Source organism: Anarrhichthys ocellatus, unplaced genomic scaffold, assembly GCF_004355925.1.
Source record: "Anarrhichthys ocellatus isolate YVR2014 unplaced genomic scaffold, GSC_Weel_1.0 scaffold1, whole genome shotgun sequence".
Lineage (NCBI taxonomy): Eukaryota > Metazoa > Chordata > Actinopteri > Perciformes > Anarhichadidae > Anarrhichthys > Anarrhichthys ocellatus.
The window spans coordinates 4985483-5012770 of record NW_022280031.1 but is presented as its reverse complement, the minus strand read 5'-3'; the positions used below and the strand labels follow the sequence as shown (position 1 = coordinate 5012770).

At 40.4% G+C, this 27288-nt stretch overlaps 2 protein-coding genes across 3 annotated transcripts in view; both read right to left on the bottom strand.

The window, feature by feature from the left end:
• Positions 1-16291, bottom strand: part of kcnb1 (potassium voltage-gated channel, Shab-related subfamily, member 1) — a 30950-nt gene extending 14659 nt beyond the window's left edge. Inside the window, exons 1-2 of one of the 2 annotated variants that reach the window (XM_031844697.1) lie at positions 16216-16291; positions 13864-14518 (exon numbers count right to left, since the gene is read on the bottom strand). In XM_031844697.1, coding sequence (XP_031700557.1) covers positions 13864-14439 — 576 coding nt within the window. In that variant the 5' untranslated portion in view covers positions 14440-14518; positions 16216-16291. The other variant, XM_031844688.1, reaches the window with a different exon arrangement.
• Positions 16292-17528: 1237 nt separating this feature from the next.
• On the bottom strand, positions 17529-24370 carry ptgis (prostaglandin I2 (prostacyclin) synthase). Its single transcript, XM_031848734.1, has 10 exons — positions 24275-24370; positions 23510-23633; positions 22981-23156; positions 22724-22870; positions 22499-22611; positions 22201-22382; positions 20002-20164; positions 19508-19689; positions 18842-18993; positions 17529-17862 (listed from the first exon to the last, which is right to left on the bottom strand). Exons 1-10 carry the CDS (start codon positions 24343-24345, stop codon positions 17703-17705), a joined length of 1470 nt encoding a protein of 489 aa, XP_031704594.1. The 5' UTR covers positions 24346-24370; the 3' UTR covers positions 17529-17702.
• Between the last annotated feature and the right edge of the window lie 2918 nt (positions 24371-27288).

Below are 27288 nucleotides of genomic sequence, written 5' to 3'. Positions count from 1 at the left end.
ACTCTGACTGGTCCATGGTGGCTGTATAAATAGAAACAGTATAGGGTTTGGTCTGGCACACCAAAGGAGGGCTGTCTTCTTCAGGAATTTTACCTCGGAGTATGCAGCATTTATTGGAATTAGATGAAAGACAGCTTAGTCAGTGTTGTGTAGCGGCATTTCTGGATTGAGGAAATATCTTAGAGCAGTTCTGGCTGGAGATGTGTGGAATGTGGGGAAAAGCCTAACTTGTTTCTGTTGTCCATTAAATATCTCACCATGAATCTCACCATATTCCCATGGTTGTCACATAACTCGTCCACAGTAAATGGAAAAAACTCAGATATATAAGCAGGTCTATCACATCGTTCAGGGATATTGGCTATTGTCTAATAATGAATGTATGACGCAGCCTTGCAGTCTATGATAGTTTATTTATTACAGAAACCAGAGAACGTCACAGCATACCCTGCAGACAGCAGCACAGAAGGAAAATGTAAACATGAGAGAAGCATTGATTTGAAACGCAAAGAGAGATGCAGACAGAGAAAGGCGCACACACACACACACACAGTCAATCAACAGTGATGCCTGAATAGAAGGCAGCTGCAATTCTCAGCATCACCGAAATGACAGTTGCCATGGTTATAGTGACAGTGAACTTTTAGTGATGGCAGTGAGAAATAAAAGAGAGAAAACGACTTGGACTGGAAGATGTAAATGTAGCATATTGTATTCACAGAGCAAGAGCAATACAAAGCAAAATGACTGTTAATCCTGAAGTCAAACAGATGCTTACTGCAGATAGTCAACTTACTCATAACTTAGTGTAACATTACAGAGTCCATCTTTCACCGTTTGTGAGAGCTCAGAGGCCATTCAGTGCCAGTACTGTTGATCCCTCTAAGAGCAGATCTTTGGCAACTGGACAGCTGTAAACATGTACTTTTTATACTGCTATTGTATTGATCCTGAAAAAAACAACGACAGCATGTAGAGGAGGCTCTGTACTGTACATACATGTGCATAAGGGTAATTAGCCATTTGTAAACCCCGACCCCCCCTTAATTACTGTTTCTATGACTGTCAAGCTTTCCACTCTGTTCTCACGTTGCACATAAATTTACAATGAAAACGGTGACAGATTTACCAGTTATAATTCTTAGTAATTTTCGAAAAAAGTGATTTTAGACAAAAGCAGTTGTCTGCTTTCTAGGAACAAGATTTGATCAGCTGGCTACTAGGCAACTAGGCTTAGCTCTGTGTTTGTAAATGCCCTCTCAGGCTGAATTTTTAAGGTTTCCAGCTGACTCATTTTGGAAGGAAAATTTCTTTAAATTGCACTGAATGGCTACAGATTTACATGATAGGGTCCATTCACATGCGTCTAGAAATGTGTGGTTAACGCCAGCTGTGCAACTTTCATCCTTTTATCCAAGGTGCTTGATAGGTTGCGCTCCTGTCACACCTGTTGTTAAGCTACTTAGCAACCAAATCTGCGCACTGCGATAACGATAGTGATGTATTTGCCGTAATTTACCAGTAAGCCTCACTGACTAAACTAAACAAAGTCAAAACAAAGATAAATGGATTGCCGGCACTGTAAATCCCTCACAGTAAGGTTCAATTTGGCTGATCTTTCAACCGGATGTTGTGACTTCCTCGGCCAGAAAGGATGAAGCAAGTAAAAAAATCCATGGGACGGATTGTAAAGCTCTGGGTAGCCCTGCACTTAAATGATTAAGATCTCCTCCATATATGTACCACAGACTGTTATTTATGCAAGAAAGAAATGACATCTGCCAACTCTGATTGGTAGTCCTCGTCACATGTCACGCGGTTCGTGCTCCAGCTTTCCAAAAGTTGAAGTATTTTTATCCCGGGGTGCCGACGTCACGCCTCCGTCTACATAGTCAATAGATTTAGGGCGCAGAAAACACGGCATGTGAATGGCCTCTGCATGTCTGAGGCAAAAAGTCAGCATCGCCACCAGTTAACAGCTTTGTTCTTTTATTGCAGTGCAGTTAGTCCTTGTATTAAAGGTATGATGAGGAGAAATGTTTGACTAAATTGTTATTTATTCTAACATAATGCTGTTTAGCTGCTTAGCTTAAATACTTGGCAAAGCAAGACAGAGATTATATAATTGTTTCGCATTTTCACACAAAACAAACATCCGCCATCGGATCATAATACCTTTCGCATCGGGATGAAGACTAATTGATTGATATTTTGAGAGAGTTTGGCTGTGGTTGCTGGAGTGACTGCTTTGACACACTGTCAATGCTTCGACATGTGAAGAATTCTCAAGCTTCACAGACCTCCCGTGCTGAGTCACGGTTGCTAAGCTATGATTGGACAAGCACTGTTTGGGGGACGGGCTTAGCGAACAGTCAATTTGAATGTAGAACAAGCATTGGTATAACATTTAAAAAAATTAATTGTGTCATGATGCGTATGTGCAAGTGGTGTGTTTATGAGAGTGTGTGTCTGTAGTAGTAGTCGTCGTCCCAGGCCGGGTGAAAGTGCTCATCAAGATGAAAGGCGTCTCGCACCAGTAGTCAAGTGCTCGCTCACTCACAGAATCACCCGTGGGCTTGATGAAGGTTTCTCCTTCACTTTAGTGGATTCTATTTCTGCCTCTGCCCTTCACACTTTCCTCAAAGTCATTCCTTCACTTCACCGCGCAACCTGCACGGCGGAATGAAACCCTCCAATGCGGAAAGCTATACCAGTGGAGCATCCTCTGGACCTGAGTGTACTGATTTATATACCCAGTTCTGTGCACATATATAGATGTTGAATATTGGATAAGGTGTGCATGGGGCTGCATATCCCAGTAATGGTCTGCACGGTCACGGCTAGTAGCTGCCTCAGGAACAATCTGCTGTATTTGTAAGAAATGGTGAAAAAAAAATCACATATATCTATTACTATATATCCAATACATTGCATAGCCCAGACATAAAAGGTCATGATATACACCTCAGAGGACACCAAACACCCACTCAGAGTAGGCCTACATATAAACCATTCCATGAGAGTTAACTGAAGTGGTTATTTTCTACTTCATGTGTAATGGAGGCAGTGGGGAGTAGCATGTGACAAAGGTCCCATGTACGTATCCATCACAGTGTGCATCTTCACCAACTGAGCCACCATGATTGGCTTGACTGTGTAGGTGATTTTTTTTTTCATTGTAGTGACTGATACCTATAGACATGGCAGACAGTCTTTATAGATTGCAGTGTAAATGCTAAAAACTAAACCAATTAAATGTAAATTGTAGTTTATAACTTCGCATGTAACAGGCTTATCGTTCTTCTGTCTTGGATTTAAATTCTACTTTGCTAACTCAAAGTTTGCATTCACATCAATGCATAGCAATATTTTCCTTTTGTTACGGTTCAGCTCCAGACCTTCCTCACTCTACTTGTCACTCCCTCCCTCATCAGTCTAAACTCCCTTCACCTGTTCACTCACCTGCCTCTGATCATTAATCAAGCCCCAATATAGACTCCTGCCTCCCAGACAAACATTGTGCCAGATTGTAATGTAACCGGCTGTATATGGACCCAAATGCAACACACAAGATTCTAGGGATCTTTGGCCTTTTATTACAAACTTCCAGAGACAGCAGGTAGAGTTAAACAGGGTCAGGATCAGAAGGCTGGTGGGTTTACCGGGAGTCAGGCAAGACAGGTAGAACAGGGGCAGGCAGGGTCGGTAACAGGAGATCAGTCTGTGAGAGCGTGCTGGAGAGTCTGGCATTGAAAACCGAAGAACAATCTAGTAAATGTTTGTCTGGGAGGCAGGAGTCTATATAGGGAACTTGATTAATGATCAGAGGCAGGTGAGTGAACAGGTGAAGGGAGTTTAGACTGATGAGGAGGGAGTGACTGACAAGTAGAGTGAGGAGGGTGTGCAGCTGAACTGTGACACCTTTTGGTTTATGCTCTACATTCTCAATAGGACCACTGTTTTGGCAGAGGGAAGTAGCATTGTGCTTATTTACCTCGTTCATTGAGACGGAGGAGAAAACTATTGCAACCATGTTAACTTTTCCCTGCTGAAAAGGGAATATTGTTCCTCAAACAACGTCAGTGTTTACCGTAAGTATACCGCGTCATACGTTTGTGTATGATTAAAAAGTTGTAACAGTCATTGATGAGCACTCTCCTTGAGGGTTAGTACTCGTTCAGGAAAAGCTGATTTCAATATTAATCACTCACTTACTGACTTACAACTATACTTGTAAGTCTATGAGCTAGATTGACTAAAACTACCATGTCTTGAATAAAATCTAATACTACTACTACTACTAAACTCCTACACTGCCACAGTCTCTCTTTTTCATAGAGGAAACACAAATATGGCTTCACATTGAGGAGGCAGGTGCATCACTGGTTTTTCTTTTGATGCATTTTGCTGTGCAGGAATTTGAGCAAAGACATGGTATTATTATTATCATTATTATTAAGGTATTACACAAACCCTTTTTGTCCATGCTCAAATTGCTTTAGTAGTTTTTTTTTTCAGAATGCTTCATTTATTTCTGATTATTTTAACAGTAGGTCTACATGCATTTCTTTCCTATGAACAGGGTAGCATCTGTGTGACTTTGTTGCAAAACACGTGTCTATTGAGACAACTCAGGATTAGAATTAATTTAGAAGAGATGGATCTTCGATGCTGAATTTTTGTTCTCTGCTCTTATAGCAGAATAAAATACTAACTGGATGCTTTTGTTCTTTTAGCCTTTGGGAATGTGGGATATGGTCCCACATAGCCTCATCCTTTAAAATTGAATCTGGTCCAAAGGCAACCACAAACTCAAATGGCTGATACTCTCCGTGAAAGTGATTATCAAAGTCTTTCCCTCCAATCACTAAGTAGTTTTCTTTTAAAAAACTTTTATTACAGCAGCAGGAGAATGACAGGAAAGGGTGGACAGAGAGAGGGGATGACACGCATCAAAGGGCCGTGGATCGGAATTGAACCCAAGCCGCTGCCAAGGACTGAGCCTCCCAATCACTACGTTTTATGTTAGTAGTCAGGACAACTGAGTATCGTATTAATACGTTGAAACATCCTTTTTTATGACAACATAGAATCTCTTGTCTGTGTATACGATCTGAACAAAAAGCCAGTAGAATGCTAAATGCTGCTGGTTTTGTTATTATAGGAATATGTCATTATTTCATAATACAGCAATATTTCTGTGTGTGATATAAAGGTCCAAAACAGCATGACCTAAATTTCACCTCAACAATTAAATGAGAAAATGTGGATAATTTGGAATAGTGAAAATATGAAAGGTATTATTTGAGGCTCTGCAGACACAATCCAATGATGCAATCCTAAATGTGAGCAATAATACAACGTCATACACTGACAACCCATGATTGTTCCCACAGGCTAAAGAAGAGTGAATATTCAACAATCATCATCGGCTAGACTTAGTCATAAACCGACTTCTTCATTTTCTCCCAGTTTCTCTGATTCAGCCTCCATGTCTCACAGTAAGTTCCTCTTCCATTAACAGTCCCCAACTTGCCAGATCTCTATTAGTGTTTTATCTCCCTTACAGTCTTTCATCCTCAGGCTTCGTCCTCTTGGGGACAGTGACGTCTTAGTGTCTTTCACTCAGTGCTCATGTAACAGCTCAACTCTAAATTAAACGAACGAAGGAGCTGTCGAGCTTTGCAGTGGCAGTGCGCTATTCTTGACCATCTCCACTTTCATGCCATCCACGACACAATCTCAGAGCCATTCCTATGGAAAGATGGTATATTCTGTTCATCAGTGGCAAAAGCATTACATGTTTGTTAATTCCTTCTTTTCAACGGATGCGTGCAATCACTTTGCTCTGATCACCAGTTACGTAACTTATTACACATTTATGAATTTTAGTCACCAAAAAGACAGAACACGTCCACTGAAATAAATTCTGCAATAGTAAATAGAGCAAAACGAACAAACTGTCCTTATTAAACCTATTCTGCAGCAGAAATAGTGCAAGCCAGAAAAGCTGAGATGCCACTACAAATCCTGAACTATCCACTACAAAATGCATGACATGACTTGTAAAATACTCTGAAACACGACTCCACCACTAGAGACTCAGAACCCTGCACATTAACAGTGAATGAGCGTTGAAATATGCAGCACAATGTTAAAACAGATACCAAATAATGCCAAACTCTTTCCAAAACATCCGTCCAACATTAAGTAATTCTATGAATGAATATCAATCAAAGAAACAGTGAAAAGCATTACTGATGATCATAATCTTGATAATCTTAACTGTGATCATATGGTCTGCACTGTCATGTTTCATCACATAATGTACCCCTAACACATCAAATGATAATCCCAACTGTCAATGTGGTTTTGTAATCACCTCCACTGAAGAAACATTGTAGTGCAGGCTCCTTCAGTGAACTCGTTTAAAATAGATTTGATAAATTCTCGTCAACAAAGGGTATTTTGTATAGTTATATATCTGTATATAGTGTGACATTACTTTGTTTGTTTGTTGTAGTTGGAGAGTCTGTTGAGAAAGATGTACATCATGTACCAGAACATTTTCTAAAAATGTCTATATATATATATATATATATATATATATATATATATATATATATATACACCACTATTGACAATAATAATATTCAAAAAAAGAAATATTGATATCATGTCAAAGGAAGTGTTGGTAATCTTCTCAAAAATGTTTTTGGATATGTTTGTTGAAATCCTCCTTACATCCTGACAGCAATCAATGAATCAAGTGCTCTGACAAAAAAATCTGTTAACTCTGGCGTTCGCAGGACTGTAATAAGCCCGTCCAATCATTTCTTTCAGCCAAAATGCTAAGTGCCTGTCAACGTGCCTGCCGGGCTGCCCCTGCACCCATAGTTGTCACAAGAGTCTTCCACAAGCTGCTAGCGTAACAGCTGTGAGTACTAACAAAAGCCATGTTGGTGGTTTATGCTCATTATGATATGTTTATGTTTCTAATGGTAATTTGGGGGTAGTGGCTTTAAAGGCAGGCCTGAAGGGACGGCTGCCAGTGTTGCCAACGTGGCAACTTTCTTGCTAGATTTAGCAACTTTTGGATGTAGGGATGAAAGAGGAAAAAAAAAATAATAATAATAAATAATGCAGCTACTTTCCAATGAAAGTATCTGCATTATTTATATATTTTTTCAAATGTTCTATAGATAATGCAATCATATCTTTATTATGAATTATTTTTTCCACAATAATCATGTAGTGGAAATCTATAAATTAATAATTTCATCTGTTGTTCCTGCTGTTACTATCAGAGTAAAGCCAAAGGGCTCTGAAGACAAAACTTGATATTTTCAACTGGATCTGGGTTATCAATGCAAATATATGCACAACTGTACTGTACAAGCAGCCTCAAAGCTGCTTGAATTAATTTTTTATATTACAAATGGATCAAATTAAGTATAATGTGAAATGGGTCGCTCATATGATGGATCCACAGAGAATTATCTCACAACTCTGTAGTTCTCTTCAGCTCTAAGAAATACGTTAGCGTCTGTTAGCTTTGTTCTGGTTTTCTGGCTGGAGCAAGCTGTTGCTGGGGCAAAAGCAGTGATAGACCCGCTGAAAGCTACCTGTCCAGCACCAAACAGCAGACAAAGCTAGCGACTTGCTGGAAAACACAGTGGAGTATTTAACAACTTTGGTTTGTGGAGACCAAATAAAGAGACTTACGTTCGTCAGGTGGCCTGAAATGCTAACGCTGCTCTGTCTGTCGGATGTGTAAAGAACATGTTCACCACATCAAATTTAAACAGTGATGATACTTTATTCTTATGTTTACAGATGGTTGTTTAAGTTTCTTGGATCAAATTGTCAAATTAAGTTGTCAAATTTCACCAATGTATTTGGGTACCACTTGTCAAAAACTCACTGATTCTCCCACAAAGTTGATTTAATCTTCACCATATGTGAAGAAAATAATATTCTGGATGCCTCCATTATGGCAAATAAACAAAACTGTGGTTCTTCAAAGTGTTTGGCTGTGACTTGCAAATGAATTTGTAATGAGGATGCAGGATACGGAAGGGAGCCATCTCTCATGCATTATAAGATCATGGTCGTAATTGCTCAACAGATACAAAAACCCTCAACTTGCCACCATCTATCCGGCTCAAACTTAGCTCACTTTCTGGCTCATCACGTTTGTTGACACATTGAGGAAAAAAATACTGAGCTTCATAGATCAAAATTAGTCCAAGAATGGTGTCTCGTCAATTTCAGTTGGTAAAATCAACTAATACAAGTTTTGTTAAAAAAACGTATCTGTTATGAGTCTAAAAACAGCAGCTCAGCTTCAGCCCTTTTGGTTTTAATGTACAGGTGTGCAGGCTCTGTTATTGTACTGTCACACTTCTTCATCAATACATTTTTGCTAGATATCAGTGTTGTAAGAAACACCATTAATTACATTCATCTAAAGAATGGTCTCTTCTGAATGTCAGCCCAAATCTCCTATGTTATCAGTCTGAGTAGAGGGGGGGGGGGATTCTTAATCATAAGAATCAATCATAAACTGTGTCACTACTTTCGAAACTATGCAATCTTTGCAAGTATAGGTGTGTTTATGTGAGTGAGTGTGTATGGTTGTGTTCTCTTAACAGTGACAACAAAATTGGTCATCGGTGAGACCTCAATTCCCTTTGCTCTTCCCTGACAGGCAGACAGAGCGACTGGCATGAAAGCAGCGGTTGAGGCACTCAATCTCCAAGTACACATGATGCCAGCTTATATCTCAGCACCGCACAAACACAGACGACATGGACAAATAACCTGTGAAGGTCTGATATATTGTTTCTCCCCAAATCCCCTATCGAGCTCAAATTTGTGACTTCAGTATTGCATGGTCACTCTGCAGCTTCCTGCCAGAGAGGCCAGCAACACGGCCAGGCCTCCAACAGCAGGGTGGTGTCGGTGTTTGCTCTGGTAAGTAAAGTTAACATTTTGTAACTTCAGTCGTTAGTCACGTGATTTTTTTTTTTTGTTATTTTAGTGACGTTGGCCGGTCAAGTTAATGTCAGCAACGCTCTTTTCCTCAACCTAACTAAGTGGTTTTGTTGCCTTAACCTAACTTTCTGTGAAGACATACGTTTATTTTGAAAAGACACTATGCATGTAACGAGCGTTTATCGGCATGCTGTGAGTGACGTGCAAAACTGACATTAGAGTTACATAGAGCATCATAGTTTGAAGCTGAGGAGCACTGACCAAGCTACATTTTTTGACACATTGGTGTGAGAATGTGTTAAAATGTCTGGCTTAACATCATCAAGTTTTTAAAGATTTGGGCATTTGATGTCATAAAGGCAAGCAAGAAGTATACGTTTGATGGCTGGAGTTGTTGGACTGCACAAATAACTGTTTCATTGTATCACCTGACGGAAGGAAAATATGTAAACAGAAAACAACAGAGTGCCCAAGAAAGCAGAACATGAGTCTGCTGTGACAACAGAGAAGCTTATGTTATAGAAGGTATGAAGTGAATACAACAGGGATACAACTGTACCCTTAAGACCAACCCAAGTTTCCAGGTGATGCGGGAAAGCAGAGAGATTAATCTATCAACAGCAGCTCTAAAATCTAAAAAGACGTGAAAAAAGTCTGTCAAAAGACGATCATTATAGCGGCCTTGACAAAGCCGTCTCAGTGCTTTGGCTGTAAAACCTGACGTTTCAAACAATTCAGCGCTGGATCCTCACAATGATATGAGGGCCAGAGTGAACCTGTGCTTCTTCCCCAAATGAGGCCTTCTGGCTTTCCAGACACCAAAAAAAAGTTAATGAGGATTGCCTGACTGCCTCTCAGACCTTTGCAAAATGATTTATTGGATTTTTGCAAAACAGGAATTGTTGGTCTTTCTTGCAGGTCTATCTGCCTCAGATCCACAGTACTACAGGACACACCTACTACAAGAAGCCCTCAAAACGGTCACAGTTTGGTTAGGTTTGGGGACCAAAATGTTTAGGCAACAAAACAATTTTGTTAGGTTTAGGCACTTCATGGTTTGGGTTAAAATAAGTTTAATTATTTCATGACTCTGGATTGATTCTAGTCTGGTTAACTTTGTGTTTTGGATTCTGCTGCAGGCTGATTTATGAGAAGGAATTAAGCCAAACCGCATGTATATGTCATCTTAAGTGTGACATGAGAGGAATATAATTGGAATGTATTGCCTGTCATCTGATGTACAATACCCTCTGATAGAGCAGGAACTGCCCATTAAATTTTTGGGGGATTCTCGGAGGACAAAATGAGAGAAATCTTTGTGTTTGGTTTCTTGAAGCCAAACCGATGTCGATACTTAGATTGCTCTGCTGAGCATCAAACAGAATCTGTTAGGTAAAACTATCTCAAATGTAATTATTTTCATTACTTCAATAATACATGTCCTGGGAGAGGGTGATGTTTTGAATGATTTCCAAATTCCAATTTTTATTCAGAATTGTAAATCTTCTACTTTGGTAGCCTAATCATTAATAAGTAAATGCAGTCTCATCACTACTTTAATCACTGACTAAGTTAATGCTTTTTTTTGGAAGTGACAGTATAAAGAAAGGTTATTTGCTTGTTAAGTGATATCCTCAGCACCCAATCTGGTGACATCCCAATAGTTCTGGTATTATTTAGTATTATTAATGACAAGAAACTATCAAAATTACACATTAATGCCACTACAGGTGGAAAAGGGAATTTCTTGGCGCCAATCTGACTGTGTCTGTCCACTGGCAAAGCAGCGCGGAACAATCTTATGTTATGGTGACTGAAATCTGATTTGAGGGAGAGACAGAAAATGCTGTGTGGCTTACAAAGACTGTAAACAGAGAGAGAAGGACGCTTCAAATTGGGCCCGGAGTCTTCTGGAGAATAATTAGCGTGACATTTCCCTGACATTTAGTCGGAGGTATAGTGGAGGAGCCTGAAGAGGGGAGGAAGGAAGCGGAGATATGAGCCAGTGAGGTAAAAAGAGAGACCGGAAGGATGACAGAGCAGAAAGAACACGGGCAGGATTTTTCCCTGCACATCTTAACAAATAATTCAGTTACTACGTGCTTTCTTGTGTTGCTCTATATGCAGACATTAAAATATGGGAACTAAGCAGAGGTGCACTTACACACACAGACACACAAATAGACTTACTCTAATGTGCAGTACCCACTCCTTCAGTGATGATAAAATTATACTTTTGTTGCTTGGTATCCATTTGTTTTGTGCTTAACTTTACCATCCACCATCTGTTTATGAGCTGTTAGACATACATTCCTATCTCTGACCCAAGATAGGGAGCACACAGCTGATGGACATTGGGACAATCTGTGGTCGGAGCTGGACCGCTCGACAAGCCCACAGTGTGCTCCAGACTATAACATCAACATCTTTTTAGTAGTTTGGTCTGTGGTTTCACATTGCCCTTTAAAGCTAATTAGGAATTGGTAAACTCTGCCTCTTGCAGTGTCAAGGTTGCTCTTTTTTCTGGCACGCCATCTTCCGCTATAGGCTCATAATGATGCCAAGAGAAGAGATGATGAACACTTTTTTTAAATGGTAAGCAAGCACTGCACCCACTCATCCATTGGTTGTTATTGAGAGCTATAGATTAGCAGGAAACAATATGCACACGCACTTTGCCAATGACTTTGTCATTATTCACGCATCTCTGTGAAGCACTTCAAAACTGTTCTCCAGTGATGTTTTGATAAACTGCAGATATCAGGGTGCTATAATGGAGACAGCAGCACATGGCCGACTCGGAGTGATCATCTCCTTTTTTCTAGGCTACTGCACTTCCTTAGCTCGAACACAATAAACATTGATTTTACATCTCTTTGATTCCTATGAAGAAGACGTTTCACTGACAGACTTGCACCACTCATCTCTCTCTCTCTCTGTCTGTTTGTAGGGCGGCACTGACAGTTCTCTAGAAATCCTTACCACAAAGCATCAGCCAGCACACACTGCTAATAGTTTAATTTCCAACACATTTCCCAAACAAGGCACTCCACTCCCTTTTTAAAATCGCGTCCAAAAGAGACAGCATCCTCTTTGATCCCTCCAAGCCAATGTAGAAGAGTGTTGATCAAAGGCTGCTCATGTCTAACTCCGCTGTGGTCTCCCAGGTTGCAGCTGCGGGCCAACTCTGTGTTTTTGCAAAGACTAAAGGTGAGCACACCTGATAGAAATCAGCACACTATGGCATGCCTTGAAGATAAGAAAAATGTCTTGCAGAAGGATGATAACCTTGACATCTAATTATGACATTCAACAGAGAGATGTTACAAACAAAATACAGGGTTCCTAAATTATACTGAAAATAAATTGCTTAAGTAAGGTTTGACAACTTTCTGACATACAGTAACTATGAGATAAACTAAACAGTTACGAACTAAGGTTTTTTAGGTTAACATTTACCTTTTACTGTAGCTGTATATTGAAATATGTACAGTAATGCCATGTCACAACCACCTTCTATTGATCAAAAAATGCTCCTTCAAAGCATTGACTAATGCAAATGATTCTAACAACAATTCCAAATCAGTTCTGGCTTGTTGTTTATGTGCACGAAGATCTAATTCAATATCCTAGCCTCCTGCAGTATATCTCAAGTTCATTTGGTTCAGGATGATGTAGGGTGGGGTTCTCACAAACAAACAACTGTCCAGAGGACAAACAAAATAAATTACTTATATGTATTTCATGTTGTAAGCCAGAGCATCTAAGTGATATTTGAATGATTTACTGGATTTAATGAATTTACTGGATGACCAGTTTACAAGGTGAGACAAAGTGTAAGCATGCATGTGTGCATGTCTGGATGCTTGTGCATTTGAATATCTGTGTGTTTGCAGAAGTTAGTGGTGAGTGAGTATATGATCAGGTAGCTCACATGTTTTCAAAAGCGAGTTAATGATATGGCAATGACCCTTTGTTACAAGTCTGGTAATAAGAGTAGAACAGGAGATAGATGATGAATCTTGTGTCATGCGTTAAAGATGCATCCAGAGAGCTGCTTTTGCTGTCAGACTAAGACGTGTTTTTTTTCTAGTTCTTGAACAACAATAATGGCAGATAATAACGCACACATCCCAAACTGATAAATCACATCCGCTGGCTGGCTTTTTCTATAATTTCCACTCTATACTTTGTGTTCCAACCGTGGAACAATCAAAGCATGAGTAAACAACGAAGCACAACTCACAGAGGTGTCCTAATTGACTCATTTTGTGCAACTGTAAAATTCTAGTAGGTCTGAAAATGGCAAATTTTCATAGGTGCAAAACCTCTCTTTTCCTGTTTTGTTTTTTTATGTTAGGCCTATTGATAGATATTCAGTGGTCTAGAAACTACAGCATCCAATGTTAGTTCAATTCAATCTGCCACAAACAACTTAAGGTGTCGATCACACTGAGACGCGTCGCATCAGGCGCTGCCTCTTCAAAAAACGACCTTTGGCAAAGTGACGGGCAAAAGAGCTGTATATAGTTCATCCTTATTAACTATCGCTAATATCAGTATCCGTTCCTACCACATTTACCGGCATTAAAACAGGAAGCCAGTGGTAAAGTAGTAAAGCCCGCCTCTTGCTTGATTTGATTGATGTGAGCAGGTATAATGTTTATCATGTTGATCATTTTAGATTTGCGTGTATGCATGCTAACATTTGTTCATTTGCACTAAAACAACAGGAATGTCATTAGTTTTGCAGGTTTCATGTGTGTTTGTTTGCGTGTGCCTTTACAAATCATCATCATACTCGTGGAGGATTGCTCCAACCAATCCCAACCTCATCTCTTACACCCATCATCCAAAGACGGTTACCTTTGCTGCAACAGATGAGCCTGGCTTTTCCAGGAGGTCCCAAAGCTTCTTTCGTTTTTCGGCACAGCAAGTGTTGTCAAATTCTTCTCCATCTATGTCCTTCATGTTGTCGGCCTCTCGCTTGAGCTCCTCATTCATTTGCTCCTTCTTCTGGTGGTACCTAGCCTGGCAACACGACTCTAGGTAGATCTCGTCAATGCCCCAGTGGTCGAGTTCTTGACTGAACGACAGGGCGCACATTTCTTCCATCATGTGCAGCTTACCCGTGCGGTAGAAGTTCAGAATTGACGTGAACGCCCCTGGATGTCGGTCAAAAAAGTACTCGTTCTCCTCGAGGTTGTAGTCATCGCACACTTCCATCAGAGATTCATGGGTGTTGCAATCTCTTAACTTTCCCAAACGTGTTCGTGGTAGCCTATCTAATGTTCGCCACAAAACCTCATGGGGGAGACCCCCAACATTCAGCCTGACTCTGCGGAAACATGACTTGCTGCGAATGATGTCCACCGGTTCAGGTGGCAGCGATGATGTTGAGCGGGAGCCGGCTTTATTTAACTCTGCCAAGGATTTCTCCATGATGACTGTAGGTTGAGGAATCAGGCAAACATCCAGGGCTATGGACTAGAGTTGGTCCTGTTTTCTTTCATAATTGTATCTAAAGGATTAAAAAACAAACATTAAGAAATCATTAGTATTTTAGGATTAGCCTCAAATTTCAAGGCGCACACCTCACTAATCTGACTCTTAAACAAGCAGTGGAGTAGTAACCGAAGCGTAGAGAGCCAGAATAAATGAGTAAAATTAAACAACTTAATACTTCATCAGCACAATACTGTCGCAGTGTAGGATCCATGGGTCAATTGTATTATCTTTGAGAATTTCACTAATATCTTTTTTGAATTTGTTTTTAAGTTATTTTTTAATCAAAAATAAATATACCGTAAGACTCAGATTCATGTCATGAATCAACAATAAACATACCCTAAGATGTGGGTCCTTGAGATGACTCACTTATATTTGAGGCTAAGAAGAAAAATATTAGGGAACCATGAATAACACCTTGTTGAATACTCGCCACCAAAACTTCAGAACGAACTTGCACTGGCCTATTTCTGGAGACTGATACAATATTATCATCAATAAAATATTTATAGTATTTGGTTGATGGCGGCTCATGTGACGCCCATGCAGCCCTGTGGGTGGGGACGCAGGACGCCGCGGTGATGAGTGTGGTACAAAGTGAGCGCTGTCCACTCTAATGGTGCTGAAACACCAGGAAGCGCTGTTAACTCCCTACATCACGGCGTGCTCACTCGGGAACGGCAGGCTGACACTGAAAAGAAAATACATAGCCTACATCATCTCCTGACAAAATATGTCCAACGTTTTCTCATCTGCCCCTGCCTGTAGACGTGGGCACGAGCTGCACATTTGTTTTACAAGCTGTTAATATTGTTTATGTCTGTGTGATGAGAGCGTGGAAGCCCAACAACACCTCGGGCCTGCAGATGTGATCATTGATAGCCGTCACACAAAGTTTCCAACAGTTCACAAGCACAATTAGGGCCGAGCATTATGTCAACATACAGCACAAAGCACATCGAAAATAAAAACATGAACACGGGGTGTATAATGGAGGATGGAGACATTGCTATGTTGGGTTTTTGGACATGCAGTAAGAGGCTGCGGGGAAGCAGTAAAAATAAATGTTAATTTGAAGAAGCCTCCACCCTCCTGTTTTCTCCTGAAGTCAATGCCTCGATAAAATCCTTTAGCATTAAGCTTAACAAAGATTATTCATCCCTGTCTTCACACTCTACTGTTATGCGCAGCTAAATTGTTACTGAGAATAAGCTCATTGTGATGTTGAATCATCTATAATTGCAATGTTGTGAACGCAAATCCTCCATCGTTAAGCATTTCGTTTGTCAAAGGCTGCCTGCTCCACATTGATGCAGTTTCAATGCAGAGTATTCCTAAATGCCTCTCATAATCGAATACGATTGATAGGTTACATATGACTCAAAGCCAAATAAGGTTAAAAGAAATACCGTAGTGAGTTGTTGTCATCCTGCACTGAAACAAACCAGCACGTACCGCTCCGTGTACAATCAATCCGCTGGCACAAACGGAGATGAAGCAGTAGCATTTTTTTTAAAAAGGAGACGACGTTATTGGTTTACTATTGCCATGGTCTAACCCAATTCATTCCCCCTCCTGTGCCTCCGACATGGCAGAGAGATCCTCAGCACGATTTACTGCCTACCCGCCGGTTTCCTGCCCCGCATATCGCAGTCAGGGTTTCGCCTTGAAGATCAACAAGTATGCCCGGAGTCCATACGGACAGACTACCTGTGTTTCCCAGTCAGCTGTGCGAGGAGGCGCCGCATCTCTCTGAAAGTGAATCCATGGCTTCTCAGCACTGTCCTCCACATCTGATTAACTCTTTCAGCACCGCGCCTTAACGTCTGCGTGTGTCAATAAAAAACACTTATGGGCACTGTTGTTGTGTTGTTGTGCTTAGGCCGAGGTGTACGGTTAGATAAAGGCATCATGTAATGATAGTGCACATAAAAGATGGATGAGTAAATGTATGATCATGCGATCTGAAGGCACAGAGCGAACAACAAGGATAACCAAAGGGATGGTACATGTTTAGAGAAAAGGCTGTAATGCTGCTTAATATGATGAGAATAGCTGGGTTTACCCTCCTCTTATCTCCACATATAAGCAGTAGTAGAAGAAGTATTCAGACATACATTACATTGTAGAGTGAAAATACTCCAGTGCAAGTAAAAGTCCTGCATTCAAAATCATACAAGGTAAAAATACCTAATGTACCAATATTAAAAGTACTCATTCTGCTGAGAATGGTCTTTGTGAGTGTTATATTATATAAAAGATTACTAGACTGTTGTAGTTGGAGCTAGTTTTAACTATAAGGTCGGGTGATTTAGTCCAGTGGTTCCCAACCAAGGGATTGAGCCCCATCCGAAAGATTACGTGACAAATCTGGCGGTGCAGGAGGGACACGAGAGATCTTCAGTCAGCCTTCAGATCAATTATCAGTGTATTTTCAATTATCAAATCCTCCTTCTTCCACCTTCGATAATCCTCCTTCTACCACCTTTGCAATATTGCTATGATCCGGCCTTCTTTCACACATCCTGCTGCTGACACATTGATCCACACCCTGTCTTGATAATTGCAACACACTCCTCTATAGCATCAGTGCTAGCTCCATCAACAGACTCCAACTGGTCCAGAACGCATCTGCCAGACTTCTAACCCACACCAAACCCTGGCACCATATTACACCTCAGTACTCAGAAACCAGTGGCTCAACTAAAAACATCCTGTTCTTCACCTTCAAAGCCCTTCACCAACTGGCCCCCACCGAGTGGAGTTTGAGTTCTTGAAAAGCACTATACAAATCTAATGTATTTTTAATGTTATTATTATCACTATTATTATTATGTGCGCTGGAGGTTTCAAGTTTCACATTTCGATAAGTTGCAAAGTGCTTCCAAACTAGTTGTGAAACATTTAAAACTCACATTTAAAGAGAGTTTTCTGAGTGAAGGGGGACTTAAAAGCCTATGAATGTTCAGCTAGGTGTTGCCCAAAGTATGGAAGCAAAAATAAAAAATGAGATTTACTGTATGTCAGGTTTACTTATGTTTTTCCTTTTTTATTGAAAATATTAATAACAAACAAGTTAAATTTGATACATAGAGTCACTGAGTAAATATAAAATGGTAGCAGTGCTTCAGTACATAAAACAAATGCTTTATCAATGAACAATTTTACAATTATGTACAGTTAATCAAATTATTGAGTCACATTTCACGCAGTGTCCTCTTCAGTCTGAATCGGACCTGCAGATCTCCGTCCGGCTGAAGCATCCCAAAGCCGTAGCGACTGGGATTAACTGGTGGCAGTGTAGCCTCTGGGTCACACATCTCCAGATCAAGATAGGTCAAGAGCAAGAACACAAATCTAGAGAAACAGGAGGCAGAAGCAGTTTAGAACAACAACAGACCTCCCACTCATAAACACGACTTATAAGACGATAACAATATTAGGTTTCACTCATTACGTTAAATGCAGAAATTATGTGAAAATCACATCAAGTAAATCAACCAATCTGAAATAAAGAGCAAAAAGCCTAAATAAATACCTGCTCTGTTTGTGTGTGTTGTGCATTACAAGGATTGACCTTTAACTGCTACTGGATCTGATGTCTGAAAAAGGCACGCTCTCCGAAATGACTGTCCATTACCATTTTCATAAAGGTCAGCCCTAAGTCAATTTTTACTTGCCCCTACAGACACAAATTATTATATTTTATTTATTAGCGGTTATTAAATAACAAAGTCTAAAGATAATTGCCATGTTTAATGTTTATTCAAGAAAATAAATCTGGAGTTTTCCCCAAATCTAACACCACCCAACTCAAGTTTCCAGGATACTTGAAATGCTCGCTTACACTTCAATTCATAAAATGTCTTTACTGGCCGCCATTTTCTCGCAGGTGCCCTATCGGTAATGCACATGTGCAACGAGATGAAAAGGGGCCGAGATGGCTCTCTCCTTAGCTACATCCATCATCAGCTCTGGAAAAGGCTTCTTTTTTTTTACCACTTGCTCGATCAGGCAAGTGACTTGCAAGATTTACTAGCCTGATGTGGCATTTTACTTGCCCGGGGCAAGCGGGCCATCCTTGTTGTTGAACCCTGCAGTTCATTACAGAGTATAACCGATTATTATATTACAGCTTGTTGCTAATAATGACAGGAAAAGGAAGCAGGACTGACAAAATAATAGAGGAAAATGTTATGTGGAGATATACTTTGCTGGTCCTGTAATTGGGGTGAAATTGCAGGAAATGCTTTGATCATTAATGTATCATTATAAAACCATCAATGGGCCATTGACAGATAAAGAGATTGAAAAGCAGTGGATTTTTTACACTCACTGTTTAATGGCTGTAACAGCAAACTCTTTCCCAACACAGATGCTACTCCCTGCACCCCAGGGCATGGTGTAGTACTTCAGCATTTTTCCATCTTTGTAGAATTTATCCTTCACTGTCATATCATCATTTAAGAAGCGGTCATACTTGAAAATCTGTTAAGAGGAGACAAGAAAATAAACAAACATGAAGGCATAAGATGTGTGCATTATAATATCATGACAATAGGTTTGATCCTATGTCTCTTGCTCTATTTCTTGTTAAAAACAATATGGAAGTATCTTCTTTATGAATGCAAAAAACTTGCATAAATACTTACATAATATGTAATTATCACCTCTAACCACTGTACGACAAATAAACAGAATGAACATTGGGAATTGATCTCGCTCTATTGCTAGTCAACTTCTACTTGTTTCATTTGTAGGCATTTAACAGCTCATCCCAAAGGATGTATTCTGTTAGTAATTTAAATCACACTGCTTAATCCTGCCTCCTCAAGATTGCTTTGTGCTCAACAATATGGCTTAGAAATATCCCAACGGAGGTACACAACTATATGTATTGTGACGGTGGAGGCTCTGTATACCACTAAATGTTAAGTGATAACAGCATCTCATGCACGTCACAAGAATAGTTTTTCATGCTCGTGACGTTAATGCTAAGTACCTGTGGTTCTTGATGTATCTGTGGGTCCAATTGAGGGCTGAGGAAGGGGAACAGACAAACTCTGTCCCCCTTTCTGAGGTGGTAGTCCTGTCCACTGGCCATGTGCAGGCTCTTGTCCTGCACCACCTCTCTGCTTATCATTACCGCAGCGGTGAGCCGTAGGGTCTCGGTCAGAACGCTGTCTGCAGAATGGAGAAGACAGCAGAGTGGATGATGTCAGACGGGTGTCAGTGCGAGTTAAATCAGCCCTCGGGCTTAATTTGGAGAGGTACAAACATTTGCACGGAAATTGAATATATGAAAAAAGGCAATCATTACTTAATTGAATCAAAGGTGAAACTTGTATTGTCGCTGTCATTGTTTCAGCACGCTGCACTTATCTTGTTCATATCAACAAGTCAAATACGCCTTTGATTCCACCTTACTGGAGTGGCTAAACCTCTAGCTATAAGAGTAAAGTAAGCGAAAAGGGGCTGCTAGCAGCTGTTGCGTACCAAGCACAGGTGTGCTGTGTGCTTCCAGCAGGGTGATGGGAGAGTGCTGCAGGGTGGTGTCGCGGAGAGTGAGGCCTCTGATCTCCGTTTTAACAGCCTCCATGGCCTCAGGGTGAGTGAGCAGGAAGCCAAGGAGCCAAAAGGCTGCAGGTCCAGCATTGCACTTAAAGAAAAACACCCAAACTTAGCAGAAACTCAGTCCTTTATACAAGCTTCTAGTATAAACAAACGTTGCAAAACTTTTACATTTTGTATATGTGGACATACAATGCATTTAATATGGAGGTACTCAATATGGAGCTCTCTGTAATGCTGCAGTCTGAATATGACTGATGTGAGGAGGAGGAGGTGAATCAGTCCGCATACTTTGTAGACACTGCTGTCGGCCGCTCGAGAAGAGACACCTGAGCCTGTCAGACAGTAATTGTTATGGGCTAAGGCTGTCTAACCTCTGCACGTCTCAGGTCAGCTCTCCATTGACAGCCAGGGCAAATACCCAAAAGCAACTTAAGGGGCAACACGGTGACTTTCTGCCCTCTAAGATCTTCAGGTCAATCATCATAATGATATGAGCCTGGTAACCTAAACCCAGGGTGGGTACTTTTAAAGGAATAGTTCAGCATTTTTGGAAATATGCTTAGAGAGTTAGATGAGATACCACTTGCATGTCTGTACATTAAATATGTAATTACTGTAGTTGCAGTTTTTACACTTTTTGAACGGATTAAACAAACAAGATTAACATGTTGATTGGGAAACTTTAGAAGTGCCGGTAGGCAGTTTTTGTTATTTTGTACAGAGCCAGGCTAGCTGTTTTCAGTGTTTATGCTAAACTAAGCGGACCAGCTGCTGCCTCCAGTTTCATATTTAGCGCATAGACATGAGAGTGGGTTCAACTTCCTCATCGAAACACTTAGTAACTCTTGACTACGCATATTTCCTAGATTGTTAAACTATTCCTTAAGGGTATAACTTTATTCTCTGGCAGCTGTATACTCAGAAAAGCTGGGAGTGCATGACTAAAACTGAAACAACTAAAACGAATGAATTATACATTAAAATGATTGCTTTAAAATACATGTGTGGGCATGAGAGGGTACAGGCACCTCAACACCTTAAATCACCATCTCCTCTAAAAGGAAGGTAACTAATAAATCAATTTCAGTTTATTGATGTTTCAGTCAATGAAAATTATTGTTTAAAAATGAAAAATAAAACAGCTACCACCAGCCTGTGTGGGACTCAGGATGAGGTGGTGGTTTTGCTGAAATCCCAGCATTGCCTGTAACAAACGTATAAGCCACATTCACTCTGGCACGTCCCGCTGGACTCGCATCTAATGCCTCTATTCTCTGCAGTGGTGCTCCAGTTTCCTTCCCAGACTGAGAGTGTGTGCTCGAATATCCCAGCAGACATGATAAAGTACAAATAAACATGCTGGGGGGGGGAATAGCGGTCTTTCCCAAACCAGCAGAGCATCTTAAAGAGCCTGCCGTGGGTGGACAGGCAAAGGTTTCTCCTTGTTACTGGGTGAACAATTATTGATCCAGTGAGACTGGCAGGTAAATAGAGGGCTGAAGCTTTTACAGCTAAGATGTAGCATAGAGGAACAGCAGACATCAGGACAATCAAACAGCTTGCTGTCTCCTCCACCTGGCAGCACAGAGCAATTACACCATGTTGCTCTAAACGTGTCGGGCCTGGTGAGGTTGACGAAGCAAGAATTCTGTATTCACACCTATTGTTAATAGTAGAGTATTGGGTGAGGTGTCAAGTCTGAGACACTAGACAAAGCTAAGTAGACAACCTGATTGACAGCACAAATTCCGCCTATGAGGGCATGACCCTCTGTGGTTTCGGTATGAAAAAGAGGAAGCGACTTTAGCTGACTAACGCAACTATCTTACTCACTGTTGTCATGCGTAATTACAAAACCTCAAACAAGATAAGATGTCATGGAAACTGATTCACATCACCATCATTTGCAAAACTCCACTCTGAGTTACGGGTTGAGGCAGGTAGCTCTGAGTAGCCTCTGGAGAGGATTTGTTTTGCAGGCTCAGCACACAGAGTTGAAGTGAAGCATGCAGTATGGGCGTGGGAAGTTTGTATGTTTTGGCATGTGTGGCCTTGTGTGTGTGTTTGAGATTTGTGTGACTGTGAGTGGTAGAGAGACACAGGCAATGAAGCAGCTCTCACCTGTGTGGTCCACAGCTGCAAAAGTAGAGCTCTTTTCTGCATTTCTGCATCCACTCCCTCCTCCTGCAGGAAGTCGTGGTAGCTCTGCTGCCAAGAGTTTGACCCTGACCCTCCGCTCAGACAGTTTGGGGACAGCAGCTCCCACAGTCGCACCCGGCATGAGTTGGCTGTTTTGCTTTCCTCTGTTGAAGACCCAACATACGGTCATGCATACTTACTGTGCTGTACACACATGAAACCAGAACAGGAAAGCAAAAGTAAAACAAATTGACTTTTTATTCGCTATTGTGCGGCTTACCTCGCTTGAGTGAGCAACGAGCCAGTTTGGCGAGAAGATCATCAAACTTGCGAAATTCTTTGTAGACCGCAGAAGCATTGCCTCTCCTCTCAAACAATGTACGATACCCGGCCCTGAGCACAACAATCAAGTTGAAGATCTTCCTGCCTGTCACTCCTGGTAGTATAAACAGTGACATAATTTGATTTATGTTCATGTTAGAGGGCTTGACACTCTGTGTGTTACCTGAAGAGAAGGCTGTAACAAAGGTTAAAGAGTCCATCCTGCCTCCACTCTGAAGGGTTGCAGTCTTTCTGGTCTCTCAGCAGCAGGTTCTGAAGGTGAGTGTTCATGGAGCTGCTGAGGTTTGAGAGACTGACACCTTGAAAATGCCTGAAGGAAATAATAAAAATACATTGAGACTCGCAATCCGCATTTAAAGCAGAGTTTGTCTTATCATTTTGTGAAACATAAAGTCTGTGTTTAAAAGATGCATTCATTACTGTTCCATCCACTGCCTCTCTGCTCTAGGTTTGAGACTCGGCAGCTGCAGACTGAAGATCCTTTTCATGAGCTGGTTTCTGCTGCGGGTGAAGTCCAAGAGGACTGTGTCGTTCATTACGGCATCGAAAGAGCTTGGATCCAACAGCACCGTCACGTAATGACCAGCAACACGGACCTGGGAGGACATCATTTTAGTTTGTCCGATATCCATTATTTTAAATTGCAATATTTGAAACAACTCTCATTCGGGTTTTTCTATCCAAAAACAATCGTCTCATTGTTTGTCCTTAATTTGAAGTTATGTGGAATGGTCAGTGTTTTGCTCGAAGACATTCAGTGAAACACTATGTTCTATATTGGAATAATAACGAGTGGCAGTGGCCTCTGCAGAACTAACTTCAGATATATTCATGTCATGTGAAAACCTGATTTAAATTTTCCTCCTGTATGTAAAAACATCCATTACATATTTGTTTCTTCTCCTATTTGGCAGTCAAATGTTCCAACACAGTCTTTATCAGAACTTACTGTGAAAATATCCCCATGTCTGTCCTTCATCCGGGCCAGAAACTTTGCAGCATCTTTTCCAAACTCGAGAGCGTGGCCCAACCACGGAAGGAATCCTTTGTCCAGAGGAGGCTCATTATTCTGTCTGTGAAGTATGAGGAAACTCGTTAAATTGACAACAGTAGGAAGTTTCACATTTGTTCGGGAACACCTCGATCACATTCAATGATCACATTCATACATCTGCTGGCCACTGAGCAGCTCCAGCGGCCTCGCTTGAGGGAGAGCAAGCGATGCTTTTCACTTTGCTCACCCAGGTTTTTCCTGCAGGTGGTTTCTCTGACCTTTAGTCCACCACTGTGAATGTGATTAAGTTGTTTATCTATTCGTTTATAAATCTTAACTAACAGGTTTGGAGTCAACAGCAAGGCATGTAATGAGAGCATTCTATCGTGAGGTTGAAACACAGGCCACAGTGTAAACGATAAGAATCATTTTGAGTTTTAAGACAACTAAATGCAGAGAATCAGGGTTTCACAGTCAGCATTGTTCAAACATACAAATTCTATCAGTCAGATAATATATGAGTTAAGAGGCATTCTAATATAAGTATTACTATTCATTAATGCATTTGATTCATATTAAATATACTTAACTTTAGAAAATAGCTAAACTAAAGTTTTTGCAGTATTTTGCAGCCCTTCAGAATCTATCACAATCTCTGAAATGCACCTTTGCTAATCATCTAATATCTGCAAATATCAACATATTAATAAAAGGCTTTACCTTGTGCGAGTGGAGTAGAGGAGAACTAGTATGAGCAGTCCATTGAGTAGTAAGAATATTGTCCACAACATGTTTCAGTGAAGTCTTACTTGTCCCGTCCTGTGAGATAATTTATTCCATAGCTGCTGGCAACTGAGCTTTATGTTTGAGCCCTGCTCAACCGCACCTACTGCTTGTTAGGAGGCGTGGAAAGGTGTGGCTTGTGACACAAAGTGTTGCGCAACACTCTTACAGAACTCAGTGTCCCACACCACAGAAACCATCACATTCTGAGTGACACTTAACTATTTAGAGTTTCAACACTTTCCAGAAGAAGGTTAAACATCCTGCAAAAAATCCTTCATTCGTGCACAGAGAAGCCACCTGGCAGAACATTTCCCAGCAGTGACATCAGCGAGGTAAAGAGACTGATGTCAGGGCACACATATTTCATGGAGGGTGTCATTGAGTCAAGTTATCATGGTTTGTTAAAATGTTCCTATGACAACATTCAATTCCCTTTAATATTGTGAAATGTTTATTTTTACGTCCCATAAAAACTTCCAGTCAGAGTGAAAAGTATTTACTGATGACACTGTCTGCCAAACTGAAACCAATGATTCATTTAGTAAAAGCTGTCACAAGATTTGTTTTATGTGATACTGTGATGCTATTAATGGGGTTTTTTTTACTGGGAAATGAATGAATGACCAATGTGTCATACCTTAATAGATATGATACCTAATTCTTATGAAAAATGGCAGCAAAAAGAGGAATGGTACAAGTCCTCTGCCTGCCAGCAGAGGGCAGTCGTGCACTAACAGTGGCACCTTTCAGCAGTGAAGCAGTGGAGACTGTTCAGAGGAAAATCGTACAAGTCAACAACATATTTAAGGAAAGTTACAGCAAGACCTCAGTAACCAGAGAACCAAAGAACACGGACACATTAAGAGGAAACGAAGACGTATCCATGTTACCTCGGATAGCTTCTCAACACTATGTAATCACCGCGTTAGTCTGCTGCTACTGTTAGCATCAAGTGTGCTCTTCGCTAACGGACCGTACCAGCAACAACAACCTCACGTTTCCATTCCGACGGACAATGTGCACGAGTTATCAGAAGATGAACACAAACAAAAACATTCCTGTTTCCTGTCTCTAACTATTGTACAAGACAACTTCCATACATTACAGATTCTGACCCCAGCTGACTGCCATATTTTACGCTAAAAGAGATTACAATTTAACAAAATATTGACATTATTATTATTATTATTATTATTAATAACATATAGAAGACAAATTCATGCAAATGAGATGTGCCTGTAGCTTGTGAAATATAACGCCTTTCTATTTCCAGATACCATAGGAACACAAAACACACACACACCAACTGTATCCTGAAAATTAATCAGTAAAGGTCAAATAAAACTCATTTGATCATGATACTTTTTAAAATAATTTTGGAATACTCTTTAGAAAGCTTACATTTTTAATTAAATGAATGAAATATTCTATATATATTATTTGTACAGTACATTTAAATCACACATAATAGCCACATTGATCACATATGATTTCATAAAGCATCACTCTCACCTTCCCTACACACACGACAGTCCGAGATATAGTTCTGTCATAACAAACAGTATATATTAAAATCATCATGTAATAATTTCAGAATATGTTAATTCATTAATTAATGTTGAAAAAAAGTTGTAAAAAAAGGATACATGTACACTGTCTAATGCTTTCTAATCAAGTCTAAATCAGACTTTAGTCTTTAGATTTCTCCCATGGGAAGGGAAGGGACCAGGAGTACTGCCAGCCAATAAAGCCAGCCTTGTAGGAATAATGGTGTTATTATGTTAATAACCCTAAACTGCCTGTTTCATAAAAGATGGGTGTGGTGCACTAGAAACCAATCAACTTTAATCAAACAGCCTCTGGTATGAACAAACATAGAATTTCACATTCAATTTCACATACAACAAGATGTTACATGTAACAGTTTGCTCAAAACATTTACACCCATGTTTAAATGTCTGGTGATTTGAACCCGGACATACACACACTTTCTTTAAAAACCAATCATTTCTAAGTTAGGGTGTACTTTTAAGCCAATTATTAATATTTCTACATATCAGTTCTTTAAAAAAAACAAGTGCCACTGAGCAACTTTTATAGGACTGAATGGGGCGTAGTGTTACGGTTGTCATACAAAATATGAGCCTTAACTAAATTAATAATATTTTAGTTTATGATTGAATAGTAAACACATACATATACAGTCAGTGTAAAGTCATCATTCCTTAAAATGATAGAATTGACATAGGGGACGTTAGGTATATTCCTGAATACCTTCACAAAGACTGCTGTAATTTTGACACTTACACAGCGAGGAATCTTTATTAGCCTCCTGAGGGAAACTAATCTTCTCTAGGTGAACCATGTAATGATCATTCCTCCCGTAAAGGCCTATAATTGGATGGTGCGAAAGTTTCCACGGCCTAGTTAGACCCAGCTTTTTCACATTATTTTCAAACCAACCCCAATTTTTATCAGGCTTACTCTGAGATTGAATCGTGACAGACGCAGGGTTGGTCCTGCAGATTTCTCCTGGGCTCTCTCCCAGCTTTAACAGTTGTCACAGGCTGACAGTAGCCCACAGATTTCCTGAGAAATTGGGTGAAAGGCAGAGCGGGATAACTTGACACAATTCAAAGTGCAGTCTCAAAACGAGAGTGCTCAATTATCGCTGCCCTTTGCACCAGTTCACATTGCTTTGAGACAAAACACATTTGGTGAAGTGATGAAGATGGAGGACGTTCGCACTTGGGAAGCCACAGGAAGTTATTTGACAGCATTTGTCAGAAAACTGTGCAGCAGTGAAGAGCGCTGAGAGGGAGAAAGAGCAGAATGACACATTGAGCCATCATTTATCTGGGGAGATAATCCATCATCTTTATCTAAGTGTTGGAGTGGAGAATGGCTTCAGTCAGTCATTTGTAACCCCTCAGTCTCTTCCACCCAGA

Coding starts and splice junctions, on each gene's coding strand:
- ptgis (XM_031848734.1), bottom strand. CDS start 24,345: ATGTTGTGGACAATATTCTTACTACTCAATGGACTGCTCATACTAGTT. Junction 22,612..22,723: donor TGTTACAGCCTTCTCTTCAG/GTAACACACAGA, acceptor TGTTGTGCTCAG/GGCCGGGTATCGTACATTGT. Junction 19,690..20,001: donor ACACAGCACACCTGTGCTTG/GTACGCAACAGC, acceptor TCCATTCTGCAG/ACAGCGTTCTGACCGAGACC.